Genomic DNA, 19,109 nt, shown 5'->3' with positions numbered 1-19,109 from the left:
ATCAGACAGGTTCAGAAGAGAGCCAGGATTATTGCTGCCGACTCTTCCTCGTCATTTCCACAGCCGGTTCATACCACTGCCTCCAGGGAAGCAGTACAGACCAATCAGAAGACGGAATAACCGACATCTTCTTCCCGAGAGCCATCAAAGCCATCCCTCCCCTTTAGACTCTCACTTGAACTGTTTACTGCACTTAATTGCTCCAATTACAACCACATAAAAAAATATGTTCCTCGGATTATTGTCCTGCTGCTTAGATGAAATCTTTTTGAGTTTAAGGTTACAAGCTGATGGGGAACATGGATGGATGGATGGATGTTTTTTTGTTTATTTGAGAACAAAATTCCCCGTTCTATTACAAGTTGTCTAGAATCTAAATGACCAAAGCAGCCCCAAACCGTCCCACGGCAACTACCCAGCTTCATTGTGAGAATAAAGTAATTTTTAAAAAAAATGCTGTTTCAACACCAAATGTAACGGGATGCTCACACTATGCAAAAGTATCCATTTTGCCTTATCAGAACCCAAGGTTTGGGGTATCATCAATACGTTTTAAATATGTTTTCTGTTTGTTGTTGTCGGTTGTTTTTGTCTAATGTTGAATCACCGAATTTAACCGAGGAAAGTTAGGCCTGCAGGGGTTTTAGATGTTCTGGGTTCGGACTAACTTTGGTAGGCCAGAAACTCCAATTAAGATTCCCAACTGTGCCATGTTTTCTCCACTTGTGGTTATGGATCTCACTGTGGTGTGATTTGCTTTTTATGATTATTTTTTTTTAACCCACTTCATGTTGCCAAACAGGTTCTGTTTAACTGATTCCTTGATTCTACAGGTATAGCAGTTGTCAGGCCCAGGCATGTTTGGGGTTATTGGACTCAGCTTTTAAAGGGTTAATTCTTCATGAAACATTGGTTAGGAGTTTCCAATTATTTTCAGTTTTCATGCTTTTTGTATTAACTAAGGTTGATGATCTGAAACATTTAGTGTGACCAAAAACAACAACAACATAAAAAAACACAGGTAAAACTGAAGAAATTTCGTAAAGGTTAGACTTTTTTACAGCACTGTATTTTCTTTAAGCTGAATCAGCTTGGGGTAGATGAGCTCCTAATTATAGCTGAGATATTCTGTCTCTTTAATTATTGAAATTTAAAACCTTGCAATTTTTAATAATAATATTAGGAAAGGAAGTCGTAAATTGTCACTTCCTTTCAAAGCCAAGAGAGGCTGGACTATTTTATTTGTTGTGTACATAGTTAAAACTCTCCATTTGACATTCTTCTAACTCTGCACCCCTGGTGGACATGACAATTTTGGACACTTATGTAAGAAAAAAGCATGTTCTGTGGCAGTAAATACTCTCCTGATGAAACAAAATTACCACTGAGTAGGATGCAGTCACACGGATTAGATGATGCACCAAATTTAGCCTCGAGGATTTTTATAAACAAATTACTCAATGAATCATTTCAGTCATAGTAAATATATTGCAGCGGTTCTTCAGTAATCATCCTGCATACCAAAAAAAACACCTTTCTTTAAACTGCTGTTTACGGTTATCACAATGTTGGTCAACTTTTTCTGTTGTGTTCTGAATACATTTCCCTTATTTGTTTCTTCAATGCTTCCATAAATCTGTTTGGAGTACCTTATTTTGTTATTTAGAATAACTGTATTTCGTGCCAGCATATCAATTACTGTATTAGACTTAGAAGGGTGGGAACACTGTCAAATCAATCAGCCTCCCTCTCTAAAGTTTAGAGATAATTCATTGAATATAGTGAGATAAAAAAAAAAATTGGCTGTTCCCATCTGCCTCCAAAAGTAAAAACTTGGCTCTTTGCTGAATCTGTGGCCTTGCAGGTTGGGTATTACCAGCAGCACTCTGACATGAGAGACTGAGTATCAAGCTCAAGGTTTGCTCTCTGGCATCATTCATCATGTTAGAGGTCTGCAGTGAGCTTCAGCTGCAAAAGCCAAGACTGCCTGGAGGGGTCAACGGTAAAAGGCACCATTCTGCTGACTGAACAACAGGGTGATGGGACTTGATGTTCTGTCGGGGGTGGTATACATGCAGCGCGCAAGGGTAGAAAACGAGAGGGCTGGATGTAAACTGACGCAGGCAGATTGTTCCCCGGTTGGCTCCGGTCGACACAAGTCAGCGCCTCTGCTGATGGAAGCGGGGCAAGGCCGTGGGAGGGGATCGGTTTTCAAAGAGCAGGATCCACTGCTTCCTGTCGGGGAAACAAAACCAGAACATGCCTCCGTTGAAGAACGGAGTCTGTGAGCTTATTTGTCAAGAAATACCTAATACACCAATGCTTCATGTTCCAGTTTCTAAACTACAACACAATATTGCACAGATATACTAGAATTAATAAAGGATAATATACAACAACACATTATGTTCTTAACAAAAACATATTGGCAGAATATAAAAATTGTTTGTTTCCAGATTGTTATAAGATAAGTGATGAAATACACGGTATAGATACATTTAGCTTCTGTGTCATCCATCCGCTCATTATTTATACCCGCTTATTTTAGAACGGTCGCAAGGGCACTGGTACTTACGTCTAGAAGTCATTGGATGAGAGGCGGGTGTGAGAGTCCATCAGTCCATCACGGAGCAACACGGAACGATCATGCACGCACACACTCACTCCTAAGGGCAATTTAAAAAGACCAATTAACCTAACTGTCATGTTTTTGGGCTGTGGGAGAAAGCTGGAGTAGCCGGAGAGAACCGGCTACACGGGGACAACATGAAAACTCCATGCAGAAAGACTAGGGACCTACTTCTCAAGAGGCAACGGTGCCAATTACTGCAGCCCACTTCTGTAGAAGTGGTTTTCAAAACTTTTATTGTGCCGTGCATTTGTATCCTCCCTCCTGAGTCAATATTTGCAGAGACAGATTTTAGCTTGGAGCTGCAAGTCTTTTGGGGTAAGTGTTTACTAGCTTTGTCCATGTTTCTTTGCAAAAAAAAAAAGAAAAAGTATCAGGCTCTGTCAGGTTGGGTGGGGAGAATCTATGAACACCAGTTTCAGACATCCACAGGGTATTGACATGACTATTGTTATACTCCAGCCTTTTTTGCAGTCTAAACAATTTTCTTCCAGGTTGTGTTGTAGTAAAGACCACCTAACCAGAGACCGTGTCCAGACCAACACTAAGATAAGATCAAGAGTGGAGACTAAGTCCAAGACCGTAGAGCAGTGGTCTCCAGTCCACGAGGGCCGGTGTCCTGCAACGTTTAGGCTTTGTTCACACTGCAGGTCTTGATGATCAAATCGGATTTTATGGTGAAATCAGATTTCTTTTCTTTCTTTCTTTCTTTTTTTTGTGACGGCCGTTCATACTACTATTAAATGTAATCTTCATAAGGCGTTCTGTCTGAACGGTTCAAGACCTCAAAGCAACCCGCATGCGCAGATAACAAAAGGAGACATCATACAGCAGTGCACTGTTTATGGAAGTAATGGTGAATGTTATTGTTTCTGGAAGTGTTCAATGAAGCTTTGTTCTGGAAAAAATAAACTAAAAAAAGAAGAAAACAAAACGCGGATACCAGCCGACATCTCTCCTTGTTATTATTAGAAAGCAGCTTAGTAATGGGAGCCGACAATATTAAGACCACATCATAGGAAGACTGAATATTGTAAGAAGAAAACAGCACATCTATTATCAACGGTCTTTTATGGAGCGCTAACTGCTACTGCTGTGTGTGGATGTGATGTGAGAGACGGGAGAGTGACGCGAAACACGGATAAAATGCGACATGACCGTTTAGACAGCGGACGCTTTGCAAAAATCCGATATTTAAACTAGTGCCACATATGGAAGTGGCACAGATTGGATTTTTTTGGGGGGGGGTGAAAAGATCGGAATTGGGCCCCTCACACTGCGGTAGAAAAGACAGATATGGGTCGCATATGGGCAAAGAGATCGGATTTGGGTCGCTTTTCCCTGCAGTGTGAACGTAGCCTTAGATGCACTTCTGCTTCAACACACCTGACTCCAATGTGAGCAGAGCTTGATTGTATGCTAGTGAGGTAGTTTAGCAATTTGATTCAGGCGTGGAGAGAAAGGGACACATCTGAAAGTTGCAGGACGCCGGCGCATAAGGATTTGAGTTTGAGACCATTGCAATAGAGGATGGAGACTAGGAGCAAACCAATTTAAGACCAACGTTTAAACCATTGGTGTGTGAACACAACAGTGTAGTTGTTGCTGCAAGCGTTTAAGGAAAATCTGCTTGTGGCAGATATTTGTCAAGATAACCTATACAAGCATGACTGGTTGCACTTTTGCTCCTAACCTTTTCAGTCTGGTGCCACATTTACGAGAAACCCAACTGGTACATGAGCTACATGCGACTTGTCTAATAAAGTTGTTGCCACTTGTGTCGACAAGCTGGAAAATAAGTTGAACAAACAAACCAAACAACTCTGAAGAGCTCATCCATCCACTTAACTGACTTAGCATTAGCTGCAGGCAGGATGAGAGGAGGCGATAGGCAGAGGATTTAACCTGCTTAGCTTCCCTTTTTTTTTTCTGCTTGTTGTGCAGAAAAGAGAAACCTCCATATGTTTGCACTGGAAAATGTTTCTCTCATGTTTTACTTCCTTAAATCATCACTGCAAATGAATGAGGAGGATTAACGGCGTTCTGAATGGAGGCAGCAGGTTGTGCAGCGATGGATGGAAAGTTTAACTGATTGCAAAAATGATGATACGGGTCAAAGCTGAAGCAGAATGCAGGTCAAAAAAAAAGGGCTGCCTACCTCAGGCCACTTCACTCCGGCCTGTAACGACCAGCGCAAATCGTTAAGCGGTTCAGACAGGCCGGTTTATTGAACATCATATCCGATCCTTTCAGACCACAGGCAGTGGTCTGAAATGTGTCTGCCTCTCCGTGTCTTATAGGTTACACGCCTTGCTAGCGCTGAATCTTCCAGTAAGAGACAAATGAGGGAGAGATTCAGTTACACAGGGGCTCTGTTTGATTCGTTAATCACAGACAGGAGCGTGCGGGGATCATCCTCCAAGACTCCGCTCCTGGGTTCTGCTCACGGGATGTCGGCTCAGTCTTAGTCAAAGCAGATGTCAACGTGCAGAGAAATGGTATTAGCAAAACGCTCATATAAGGGAGCTGTGGTTAAAAATATCCTTCATGGGAGGTGAAAAAAAGTGAGGGTGTGATTTTGATATTTTGTGCATCTTCTCACTTTCATTCACGTTCCCCCTCCTCCTCCTCCTCTCGTTTTTATTTTTATTCTCTCCCACAACTTAAAAAGTTTGTGCAGCAGGAAAATTAAAAAGTTTCACTGTAATGTGAACATAAAGCAAAAATGATGGCGGCGATAACCGTAATGGCGCGTTTTCTATTTCCCTCTCGGCCCTCTTTTTCTCTGCTTCATTTATCTCTTAACTCCCTTCTGTCTTTGTCTCCGTGCTCCTGCAGGTACTTTGTGTTGGATCCGGATATCGGCCAGCTGCAGTACTTCATCAACGAGCAGGGGAGAACCCAAAAGCCCCGAGGGTCGCTACCCCTCATCGGCGCCTCGGTGACCACGAGTGACGAGGCTCCGTACATGTTCGTCGTGCACTCCGTCAACGGGGAGCTTTACAAACTTAAAGGTATGATCTCAAACTGAGCTATGGCTGGCATGCATTGCGGACAGTGATCTGAGTAAAATTTGTGTCTGAGACAAAGTAAAAAAAAAACAATTGGTTAAAGCAAATTGAAATTTTAGGACCATGTGATATTTTTTTCCTACATTGTGTTAGTTTCTGCACCTCCACCATCAGTTTCAACCTCACTGTGGATGAACAGATGGTATCAGTATTTATGAGATAATCAGCAGCATTGGAGGATGCAGGTGAGGGGGGGGGGTTTGTGTGCTGAGAGCAGTAAGGCACCGAGCATGCTGTTTTGACCATTATCGTCAACCTGGGGATGCGCTCTGCGTGCTCATCTTGGGGAGAACGCCATAACGGATCATGCACACACACACACACACAAAAAAAAGCAGTGTGTTTTGTAGGGCTGAACGATTTTGGAAAATAATCTAATTGCAATTTTTTATCTTAATATTGCGATTTAATGCAATCCTCCCCTCCCACCCCCAGTTTACTTTATCATGTCTGTTTAAATATATACAAAACAACAAATCAATTTTTTCCTATAAAAAGTAAAAAACAAAGCAACTGGACTTTCCGTTTTCCGTAGTTAAACTACTTTCAACTACGGAAAACAAGTCCAGTTGCTTTGTTTTTTACTTTTTTTTGGAATGACCATGACTTGGATGACTGAGAATCTTCACCAGCAACAAATCAATTTGTTTCCATGCCGCGCGGATTAGTTGCTAAAAGAGCAGCAGCATCTAAACTTGGAACAGAAATGGTCGCCTTCTGCCTACGAAATATTTCAACCAAAATTGCAATTTTGACTTTTCTCTGCATTAACCACAAGCAACAAAAATGGCCTCTAAATAAAGATGTTTGTAAACAAGGACTATTTAAAACAAGAACTTTTAATGTTTCTATTAATCAGATTATTATTCAAGAGAACAGCTTTTAATTGACTTAGACATCAATCCTTGTTGAATATAAAGTGCAACCAACAAGCAAGTCTGTGTATTAAACTGATTGACCTGTACTTAATGCTATGTATGATTATATAAACTCTAAAACAAGTAAAGTTAGATTATCTCACTGCTGCAACCCTCTTCTGACTTTAAACATTTTACCGACACCTAAAGGACGCGTCTGATTCCCTAATTGTTACATAGCCAAAAATTGCAGACATTTGCGATTTGGAAATTGCATTTTTTAAAATCGCGATTATATTGAAAATGCGATTAATTGTGCAGCCCTAGTGTTTTGTAAGAATGGCTGTAAGCTGATCCCACCAAGACTCTGAACACTGAAGTTGTTTTTCAGAGCCTAAAAAACTCACAACTTCCTTCGGCCAGCCAGCAACCTGGCCCTATGTTCAAATTGGACGTCTTTGTGCTTCTGCCTGGTTCAAAGCCCTGTTTCACGGAGGTGCAGCACGTAGTTATCTAAACGTCCAAGGGGCCTTAGCATGGGAAATTTCTTTTGTGTGGATGGTTGTTTGTTTGTTTTTTGGCTTGTTGAGACCCTTTTAGTTGCAGCCACCATGCCAGACGCGTTGCATTAAATCACTCGAAGTGTGTGCATGTGTGTGTGTGCTGTACATAATGAATGCCACTGCTGCTATCGGGCTTCTTCATGCAGCACCCGGGACACAGATACGCTGCTACCACAATAATGAAACCGCCATGCTCTTACCCCGGAGAAAGTATCCGTGCTCAGATCTGTTAGGGAACTCTCATACTCATCATATGTAATGGGGAGAGGACTGATTTAAAGATGCGCCTCCAGGAGAGTACTGCATTACCCTGCCAAGACCGTCATACTATCACACCAGTGTGTTGCACCGATGTGATAGTATGATGGTACATCACTTATGATATCCAATTAGTAATGCAATCAGGCAAAGGAGGCATACATAATACCCTCAGCCATAATCCTAACGCCGCACTGCAAAAAAGGATCTAAAAATAAGTAAAATGTTCTTAAAATTAGTGTATTTATCCTTGATTTGAGCAGGTAAATAAGATTATCTGCCAATGGAATGAGTATTTTGACCCCTAAAATAAGATAATTAGACATTCTGCACTTGAAATAAGATGATTTGAAATGAATTGTTCCCATTTTAAGTGCAAAATTCTTATTCCATTGGCAAATCATCTTATTTACTTGCTCAAATCAAGGACAAATACACAGATTTTAAAAACATTTTACTTATTTCTAGTTCCGTTTTCGCAGTGCAGGTTGAAATTTAGGATGATAAGGAATTAATCTGCATAAAAAGGCTAAATTCTTGAGGTAAAATTCAGCAGGACTCTGTCACTGGTGGCTACGCTGAAGGCCTCTGCTCTCTGTGACCTGTATCCATTGAAGCGGGAGCAAGCCCTTTTTACTGTTGCTCCATTTGAGCCGCTGGAATGCCCCCTTACAGCCTCGCGGGGGAAGATATCAGAATAACTTGGCCTATATTCCCCGAATAACTTCATGATCCAGTGAATTGAGCTAAGTGGAGAAAATGATTCGGTTAGGCCTTGGTTGTGTGCTGTTGCTTGTGTAACAGGAAGTTCCAGTTCTAGTGACTTTGTGAGATGTCAGAAACACACGTGTTCAGGCGAACAAAATTAGGTTTTAGATTACGCATCAAATTTCAGATCATCAATTAAGAGAAAACCTGAGTGCTTCAACAAGTTCATGTATTGATGAAAAAAAACAGAATTATCCAAAAGATGTGTAAAAAATAACTGTCATTGAAACAAATTTTAGGTTCTGTGTCCCTCAGCACCAACAAAACACATCCGGAGTGTCTGCAGAGAAATTTCGGCCAAGTCTTCTTTGCAGAATTGTTTTAATTCAGCTGCACTGGAGGGATTTGAAGCATTAACAGTCTGTTTGCTGTTATGCAGCATTAGACTTTGACTGGGCCAATAAAAAACTTTGATTTTACTGTAAGTTGGAGCAATCACAGGTGGACTTTATGTTGGAGTGAGTCAGTCCTTGTTCTCTCATTTGCAGCTGGTTCAAAACACTGCTGCACGTCTTTTGACGTGCAGCACCTAAAATCAAACAATTCATCTAAATCATCTTATTCCCAGTGCAGGATATTAAATTATCCTATTTTAGGGGTAAACATACTCATTCAGTTGGCACATAGTCTTATTTAGCTCCTCAAATCAAGGAAAAATACACTAATTTAAGGAAATTTTCACTTACTTTTAGTTCCCTTTTTGCAGTGAGCTCCTGGCTGCAGGTAACAAAGGCCCAGGAACAAGCTCAGAGGGGGCAGGGCTTTCTCTTTTGCTACCCCTCAACTATGGAATATGGAATAACCAACCCCTGAACATTAGAGAAGCACCTTCACTACCTACTTTTTTATTCTTTGGCTTTTAACATCAGCAAGACTTAGCTTGAAACCATTCAAAACAGTTGGTGCTCTGGTTTTGAGAAAGATTAACAAATATATCAAGAATCAAGAGTCTTTATTGTCATTATATAATCATAATGACATTTTGGCCAGACACCGGCTCAGAATTTGCGTATAAAACACAGACACAAATCAAAGATAACCATGGAAAAACGAAGAATCAACATTCATAGAGAACACCCTGAAAAATGTAACACCACACTATGTAAAAAGGCTAAGTGTAAAGTTTAAAAAAACAAAAGCAGCTAAAAACTTACACAAGGTTACTACCGTGGGCAGTGAAACAGGAGAATGTAGGGGAGAAAGAGAGTGAGCTCTGCTTTGCCTATGTCAGCGAGATGGTTTTCTGCTAAACAGTAAGCAACAAAGTGCGCTATAGTCAGGAGGCCGGCAGGATTGTTTATCACAGATGCACCAAGAGTGATTAGGAGGATGTTAGGGCCGTTTACCAAGTCTGTCCAGTAAATTGCCCTTAGGTACGAGCATGATTGGATGGTTGCCTTCCACCCAGTGACTGCTGGAGATGGACACCAGCTAAGCAACTTTAGACAATCGATGTATAGATGGAAACATGAGGGGGTGCAGGAGAGCCAAAACCAGGAAGATCGAGGTGACTGAGCAGCCCTATCATGGCAACCAAGATTGGTATGGGTTGTTATTTGTAGTAATCTTACATATTAGTTAAGATGTAATGCAAATTGTTTGTTTTGCAGAGAAATTAAGAGACTTTACTGTTTTTTAAAGGATTATTTCACAGACTCATGCAAATGTAACGAAGCGGTAATTTTTACAACATGCTTCGATACTCTATGGATAGTATTCTAGCAGGGAATGGCTGATGGTGATTGTAGTGACTGAGTGGCTGAGAGTGACTTTGTTGCATCACAATGAAGCAATTGTAATCAAATTTACTCAATAATGTAGCCGCTAGCCAGCCAGTTACACGAGCTCCACTGCTTTTTTTTTTTTTTCTCGTCCTAATGCGGCTCCATGTCCCTCGCCACTCTGTCCCTTCATGCTTCATGTTCTTTCTAAGAATAAAATGATTGATTATTTACATCTGCCAGGGGAGTTGTAACATGTTTGTCTGCTCAAATTGATTTTTGGGGTTTCTCTGAGCTAAAACCGGAAGCAGAGGTCAGTATCAGGTGACATGAAAGATGCTGATCAGTTTGGTTTTATTGCCTCTGTTATTTAATGTTCTGGCAAAAAAAAAAAATGACCGCACAATATTTTTGGCATATTTCTAATACAAGGAAAGACCTCTCGACTGTTCGAGCCAAATAGGATTTGTCCTCATGTAATCCTATTCTGCATATATGCTGAGGAGGAGCGTTTTCTCCATACGGTTCAAAGTGTGCTCCGAAAAGCTCTGAAAATAGTGTTATTGCCATAATCATATTTGGCCTAATTCTGCAAAATTTTAGATATGTTTGTTTGATTTTTGTTTTTCTCCTTGTTCATCAGTATCTGTTATGCGGTGAAAACGTACCTGAGACGAGATCTTTTAACCACATGTGTTATGTTTGTCTAAAACCTGTCAGACATGGTTACAAAAAAGCAAAAACAGAATACATTTATACAGGGCCAAGATATATTTCAGAGCACTATACATTTTTTCCCCCTTTCCTCAAAACAGATTATAATAAACTTCAATTAGCTTAAACAGCTGGAGACTCTAAAGGGCTCCCCTGCCTGTGATAAGGATTAGCCTTGCTCTGATCTGGTGCAAGCACAGACCTTTTACAGGGTTACAATGCGGCTTTAAATTTCAGCGTGAAGTCATTTTTCAGTGTTTGGGCTTTATAGTCCCACCAAGTAACTAAACCTTTAAAAGGCATCTTTGTTCTCAAAGTTAGTATTTCTTTTTGTCTTTTAAAAAAAAAAAGAGATTTGACCGAGTTTGGCTAATTTGTGCAAGGCACCGCAGCCTGCTGGGCTGAAGCAGGATGTTTTACAGCTCTAAACCAGCAGGGCACAGTGCTTTTATTGTCACACATAATTTGCGAGTTGCAGGGCTTTTTTTTGTTTTGTTGCCAAACAAAGATGAATAATATTTAGTCTTTGTGTGACTGAGTTCTGTGATGGAAAACTAACCCATAAATCATATGAAGCTTCTGTTTGACGTTGAGCCAATTCGATATTTCTCAGCAAGATTCCGACCGGCTCATCAGGAGGCCTTTATTCAGTGTCCACATAATTTAAATGCTTTGTTAAGTGCTCTGACTCATTACGATGGATCCCCAGCTAAACAGCCAGTGACGTGTCCCTGTTAGCTGTGGAGTTATGTGGACTTTGGTGTAAGTTATTAACTTTCCCTGTGTATAAACTTGAGGTTTTATTGACTATCTTTGAGCGAGGACAGAAAATGCGTCATTTATTGTCATGTTACAACCTTTAATGGTCAGCAGTGGGGTTAGTCAGAAAACGGTTAAATGAAAGTTCCCAAAAGTGATAAATAATTCATGTTAGGGTGTGAGAGTTGAAATGTCATAAAATTACAAATGTACTTTCAGTTTAATCCGATTAAATCCCAAACTACTTTAATTCCATAGGTAAACTAAATGTTGTTGAAACTTGTATTATACAGGTTTCTTCAAAACGCTTTGTTGCTCAACGGTCTCATGAAAAGGATGCTCGGGTTTATCTGTAATGTCTTCTGAAACACAGAACAGAATGAGCCAACATATCACTGGTTCAGTCTCCTTCCACATAAGCTCTGCGAAATTAGAGGTAATGAACATTTTTTTTAATTACAAAATAACTGTATTTCTAAAATTCAATTATAAAATCATGTACACTTTGTCAGTCTCAACTAATGCTAAACAGATTTATACTGAATAAAATACCTTTGATTTTTGGGGAAGAAAGCTAACAAGTAATCAACATTACAACTTGGAAGGAATAGCGCTTGAGTCTCTTTTATATCCCGGACTTAAAGGAAGATCTGACTTTAAGACGTTATTAGTATTCCACATCTGCTCTTTTAGGACGCCATCATTAGATCTAAAATCCGTCATATTCTCATGATTGGACCTTTTCATTCCTTCATAGTTCCGTCATTAATAGCCTTTGTTAGGAGCCCAACACGGATGATTCACTCTCTGACTTCCTCAGTGTGGCATTTGTTCTAATAAAGCCTAATTATTTTGCTTAAATATAACGTCCTTGTCCGTTGTCTTGCGAGAAAATTAGTAATTAACTGCTCCACACGAACTCGTACCATAAAGGAGTTTGCGGCACAGAGTAGATGAATGTAATAAATGCCAATTAGGGATGCAGTTAAACCTGTGATTACAACAAATTACCTCTCGCTGTTTTAATATAGTGTTACAGCTTTGAATAAGAAGAATATTCATGAGAATCATCACTCTGATGGTTTTATGGGCTTTTTACTGTAATTGCAGGTAGCTCCCCTATCTGTTATGGTTCTTGTCAGTTTGTCCATTCAGATATATGTTCAGTGTGCCTCATTAAAATCTCCAAAGGCTTTTATCAAACCAAACCGCCGGTCCAAGCACTAATCCCCACACTCGACATTATCATAACCAATAACACCTCTCAGTGCGCTGTAATGTGCTGGCAGTCTTTTAATTGACCGAAGAGGAGGTTCCTCCGTCTCTTTCTGCAGCTTTTGGATATTATTCACCTTGCTGTCGAGATGGATACTGAAATTTAAATAACGCACTCTGATCAGGACGAGTGTCTTGTCATTGCTGCTGATTAGGCCACTACTCCCATCAACTCCCAGTTCAAAATGGTGCTCGTTCAATATATTGAGCTGTCAGTGTTTCTACTCCACTTCTTCCTACTGAAAAGTAGGAAGAAGTGGAGGAAAGCATTTTAAGTGGCCAATGTATCTGACGTAGCTAGTATGGCATGCTAAAGTTTCAAGCCGTCCTTCTGTATCTTGTTATCTTTTATAGTGGGCTCAATTAGTAGTTCTGTAGGCTTTCTCTAAGTCCTTTCTTTGGATGTTACTGCATGACGGATAATTTCTTGTCCAGTTCATGTTCCTGACCGTGATGGCATGGGCAGAGTCCACACTGTCACGGTGTATTAAACAAACACTATTCACAAAATGAAGAAACTGTAGGTAGGGAAACTAAGAGCCGCATGATTCTATAGCTTATTGACCACCTTTTATCAGTAATTGCTTATCGTATTAATCCCCCCCCCCACACACACACACACACACACACACACGACCAAACACAAACCGGCTCTAATGACAAAACCCAATGACTAAAGCTTTGTGTTGCAGAACCTTCAGGTTTGACCAGTGGATTTTTTTAACTACCTTTTTAAGGTGGTCATAAGTTTTTTAAACACAGATCTCAGTTTGTGTTTTAAACCAGCGGTTTTCAAACTTTTCGTGGCTAGGGACCCCTTAGCAGCGGTAACATTTTCCCAAGGACCCCTTTAGATTCCTCATGCTGATAGTATTTTTTAAACAGCCTGTTGTACTGTTAAATACATTAGGAATTATGTATATTTTTAAAAATATATACAAATACACCTAATATTAGAGATTTGGTGGAGATTAGATCCTCATTCTCTATAAAGCCAATTTCAATGTAACTGTTATCATACTTCCTAATTTTAGCTGATTTGGCTTTTACCGTACTTGATGAAGTGGATGGAGTTAAATATTTATCTATTGTGTTACTCAGCTCAACCCTGACACATCCTCAAGCAGTGCCTCCTCAGGCCCGACAACATGCGTTTCATGGACCTGAAACCTGTGGTATGCGGACCCCTGGGGGTCCAGAGACCCCAGATCGAGGGCTGCTGTTTTAAGCGAACTCTGTGCAGTGTAGAGTAATGCATATTAGGTCAGATCGTCTTTGCTCAAATGCACACTAGACTCCTTAAAAGGCAAAATATTGCTTAACGTACAGTAAATGTTTCCTTAAAGTACCCACAACTGTTCTCATCATGTTGGGACCCTCAGTAAAAAAAAGAAAGGAATGCTTTCATGCAACTCGGACAGTTTTGAGTAGTTTTCTATTATTTTACCCTTCTGCGGTGCACCGCTCTGGTCAGAAAGCTATGTTACCCATATCAAAAATAGCCACTGGTTTCTACCCTTATGGTCTCATCCCTGCGTTGTGGTTAGGTTCAAACATGTTTACCGGAGGTGTATAATTGTTTTTATAATCCGAATTGCATTTGTTAGTATTGCAGAGCGGGAATGGTGGAACTCACCCTAGGCAAGATACAAAGAAATTAGGATGATGGTAGGAGTCTGCACTGTACTGCATGTCACCTTGTGAACAGGTGCACATTAGCATAGACACATCCTATGGCAGCTCTCCTCTCTATAAACGACTAATTGGTTGTAATTACAGCTGAGGCTGTGCATGTCACAGACGGAGGTTTTGCTGGTTGAGATTCAGAGGGGTAAGTGTTGCCTTCACAATGAGAGATGCCTGTGGATGATGACAACAAAACAAAAAAAAAAAAAACAATTCAGATGCTTGTTGCTGGATATTATTGCAGGAATATGGCTCGGAGCAGGTGTTTCTATATGAAAGCTGTTCTCCCACAGAGGCGCAGCCATTCTCAGTGGGAGAAAAACATCTTTGCTGGTGCACTTGTCTCATTTTTTTTTTTTTTTGGAGAGATGTCTCTTCACTCAGAGGCTCTCTGTAGATATTTTAAAGTCGGCACTCAAAGTGACTGACGGCTGCTAAATTACTTCTCTTTTACGGAGTAGCAGCCTTCGCCAATATATCTAAACACTTTGCTTAGGTCATAAATATTGAAGACGTCTCTATCATATGACTGCATTTCAAAACAGATTCTGTTCTCTTTAAACCACTCTTTGAGGAAACTTGATATAAACTCATATAAATTAACATTTATTTGCCATTTGGGATTATTAAAGTAGTTTTTTAATTGATTAAATTAAATTTAATAACATCTGGCAATACAAACGTTGCAGACTTTTCCAGTCAGTGTAGGAACGCTGTGTTGAAGTTCTGGTTCTGAGTCACTATTGATTCCAGACAGAACCAGAACCTTTGCTAATTAATGTTTTTATGTTCTTTTGACTGCATAAAGGCACTCAGGCTAATCCTCCTAGCTGAGTCTCTGTGTCTCCAATGGGAAAAACGTTCTTGACTCTCAGTCAGTTTTCATTTGATAAGCACTTTAACTTTGGGTCTTACTAATTCCAGAAGCATGTTGCTTAGTTTCACTGAGCTGTTCTATTTGCAGATGTTGTCCAGTCTGACCATACTACAGTCTCTGCATAGTGATTGATTTAGGGCACTGCATCTGCGTGTTGGCCTCATTGTGCAAAATAAAGTGTATGCCAACATAGAAAATGCTCAGTGTTCTATCTGCACTGAAATAAATGCACATTTTCCATTTTATTTATCTTTAACTTGTATAAAATGCATTTTCAAAGGTGACTCTGTTCAGATGTGTTTGTAGGATTTATTTATTTACCCAGACTTTGGAAAATCCAGCAATTCAGCCTCATTTTGACATCATCTTTGAAGCTTCAACTTTTTTTATATGGCTGATGTGGCTCATTACCTAAGAGGGCCCCTTGTTAGGGGTTGCACATGCCAATTTGTCAACGTTAACCTGGGTGAGCTTTGCATTGCTTATTTTCACCTGTAGTTGCATCGGTGTGAGCGTCGACCTATGTTCTGCACAGTGTAGACCAGGGGTGTTCAAAGTGCTGCTGGGGACCATTTGTGGGGGGCTTGAACAAATTTTGTTCAACTTTTTTCTTGTTTTTGTTGCTGAGAATACAATAAAAACATAATGTGTAGTACTCAACATTCTGCACATTAGCAATCTGAGACCGCTCCTATCGAATCTGTCTGGGGAAAGGAGCAGAACTCTCCAAGCTAATAGGGTGAAGCGACACCTAGTGCCCGCCTATCACAGGTCGGAAAACATAAACATAAACAAAAACATAAACGAAAACATAAGCAGTACCGTCAGCCAAAAACCACAAGAAGGTAAATTAGTCCAGGCATTGCTTACTGTTCTTCTTTCAAATAAGAAATCGTGGATTCTTACAAAACAGCTACCTCCTGCACAGCCATGTTTATGTTAGTTCGGCTGTGGTCTCAGTAGCTGTTGCTTTTGTCACACTGGTATGTCCTGCCTTAAATCACAATACTGCAACGTGATTGGCCCAAACTGTTTATGGTTCGGAAACAAACTGTTGAAGCCAAAGCGGTACAAGATGGATTTTCATGTGTCTGTGAATGCACAAATACCGCGAGAATACATTTTGCAGGCACGGTTAATCCTCTGAGACCTTTTTTCAGACTTACAAGGATTTCAATTCTGTTTTGTTTCTTTAAAATATTGCATATCTAATTTATTCTTGAGCAGAAGAAAAAAAAATTCTGCTAAACTATTTTGTATTTTTATTTATAAAAAAAAATAATTATGACACTTTATATTATACTTCCAACTTGGTAGTTTTACCCCACAGTGTAAAAAGTTAGGATGCCACTGGCGTCGACACTGTAAGAAAATATAGTTGTGCACTGCGTCTAGTTATGGAAGTCTGTTTCTGATTCAGTCCTTCTAACTAAATGCATTTGATATCTGTAAGTTAAAACTCTTAAACTGATTAAACATTATCTGGCTTTGAACAACCTTGAAAGACCTTCAGGACATCAGGACTTAAGACCACTTTAGTAAATATTCCAGGAAATTCTGGAGAAGTATAAAGAAATAAGTTACTTTAAAGTGTTTATACTGTATATAATTTAAATTGAATATCTTAGTTTTTTTTGTTATGGTTTTGTTATGGTTATGGTTGTTATGGTTTCAGCTTGACCTGACCTCTAAATAGTGCTTCCCTTATCTATCTAAGGCATTTCTCTCCAATAATTAATAAGTGAAATGAGATTTGAAGAATTTATTCTACATTTTGCCCTGAAGAGGACACGATTTTCATCGGGATGGCTTGATTTTACTGTCTTCCTCAGCTCTAAGTATTCAGGGATAAAGTCTGCATGTAATAGAGTAATGATCTGGCTCTGAGTGACTGATTGTCTGTCTTATTGAGGCCTTTGGAGTTCAGTCTATTCTGTTAGGGAAGGATGGAGGGTTTGAGATAAAGTTAATACATGGATTAAGGATTGTTCACCGTCGAGACTCCCTAGTAAAAACAGAAAACATACTACTAGACCAAACCATAACTAAGTTAACCATAGGAGATGGTTAACTTAGTTAGCTATGCTGTTTTTGATTAGTTTGAGCTGATGATGCACAGATATCAGCTTGCGGTTTGATAATTAATCCAGTCTAGCAGTTTTGTTAACTGAAGCTAATTGGATTTTATGATCTTCCTTTTTGTGTCTTTACTTACAATTTCAAATGAAACCCACCAATTAAAGGGGATGTTGACAACATATTGTTTCTTTATCAGTAGATATTTTCCTCTGTATGGCTCCAACAGCATTACAAAGAGAGCATTAATGAATATTATAACTTACATGTATTTGATTTGAGAACACTCAACTATTGTTTTGTTTGTTTGTGCTGTACAAAATGTGGGTCATAATTGTCTTTTGGTAACATGCTGTTATAATATCTAAATTATGTAAATTTGATAAATCACCTAGAATTACAATGTTGGTTTACTTAATTAATGAAGCACCCAAGCAAGACTAAGAAAACAGTTTTTCTTTTAACTTTTACCCAGGAAGAAACACGTCATTACACGGCCACTGTTTTCTGAAAGTATACCTGTACAATAAAGGTGAAAAGAAAGCACACAGTCTTTAATTTTAGGATTTCATACTTAAGAAAACAATAAGAATGAGCTGGTCTTTACCAGATTCTAAAATTATTTTAATGAAAATTTGAAGGCAGATTACACAATGTCATGATTTATCAAACATGAACGAGATAAAGGAAAGCTATATGTACTAAAACTAAGTACACCCCATCGTTCAGTAGCTTCTCGAATCACCCTTAGTATCAACAAGCGCTGGGAGAATTCCCACTTCTGGGAAGATTGCAGCTTGTAAATAATCCTTCTCTGATGGAAGGCCTTGAGATTGTTTGACCTTAAAAACCTTCCCAGATTTATGTGCAGAATACATCAATTCTCTAAAGCCAGAACTGTATGCTTCAGAGCAGCAAACGGCCAAAAAAAACTCCTGCTTTTCTTGACACTTGCTAGATTAAGAATTAATGGCTGCCATTTTCCCACTGAACTTATATTGGAATCAGCAAGAATGTACTTAATTCTTCAGACACAACCTTCCCATTTTAACATTGTGTTGTTTTTTTTAAAAAAGAGAGACCATGTTAAATATGTTTTCTTTGGTTTATATTTAAATAATTGCAGAAGCTGGTAAGATAAATTCAGATAAATTTGCCTATGTCCTGATATGGGGATAAAAGGGTGTGTGTTCCTTTTTTTTAACCATCTCTTTAGATATTTATAAATTCCTCCACATTTCTATTTTAAAACAAACCCACATCAGTGGAAGAATTTAGCTCTTCCAGCTGCTGTTTGGGGCTCAATTTAATTTCAAAGTTAAACCGTTGCAACTGAAGCAATAAAAACCGAATGGTAGCCATCTTAAGGAAGACGACTTTCTTATTGCTGCACACCGACCTCGAGCTGAACTCCCATAAGGGTTGGTAAAGGATACCTAATGTTTTGAGTGTTCAGGATGAGTCGGAGTAATTTTGTTTCTCTGCTTTTTGCAGCGTCTGACGCTAAGGAGCAGCAGTTCTGGATCAATCAGCTCCAAGCTTGTGCCAGACGCCACTCTGACAGCAGTGCCAAGGTAAAAACCACCCACTGCGCTCTCCACAGTACATTACACAGAGGATTATTAACATAATGCTGGTTGGGTTGGAGCTCTGGGTCTCTGTTTATGAGGAAGAGAAAAAGCGGGAAGTCTTGACATTTATCTGGGCAATTGCAGTCTCCTTCTGTCTGTTTTTAAATGTGACCATTTTCCTTTGCTACCATAAAGGCACAAACACAGACTGCCAGCCTCCTCATTATGTCCAAACAGCCGGAAACACACAGCGTTTTGGCTATAAGAATAAGATAAATTTGACT

General features: G+C 39.5%; 1 protein-coding gene across 2 annotated transcripts in view; it reads left to right on the top strand.

The window, feature by feature from the left end:
• The window catches only part of LOC118565229 (oxysterol-binding protein-related protein 10-like), a gene marked incomplete at its 3' end in the record, with an annotated part of 85,023 nt that overhangs the window by 21,718 nt on the left and 44,196 nt on the right, over nt 1–19,109 (top strand). For both annotated transcript variants that reach the window (XM_036145340.1, XM_036145339.1), the window contains 2 exon segments: nt 5,468–5,643; nt 18,749–18,828. In XM_036145340.1, coding sequence (XP_036001233.1) covers nt 5,468–5,643; nt 18,749–18,828 — 256 coding nt within the window.

This window comes from Fundulus heteroclitus, chromosome 13, assembly GCF_011125445.2.
Source record: "Fundulus heteroclitus isolate FHET01 chromosome 13, MU-UCD_Fhet_4.1, whole genome shotgun sequence".
NCBI classification, from domain to species: domain Eukaryota; kingdom Metazoa; phylum Chordata; class Actinopteri; order Cyprinodontiformes; family Fundulidae; genus Fundulus; species Fundulus heteroclitus.
Note: the sequence above shows the minus strand (reverse complement) of the source record. Positions and strands in the feature narration are given on the sequence as shown.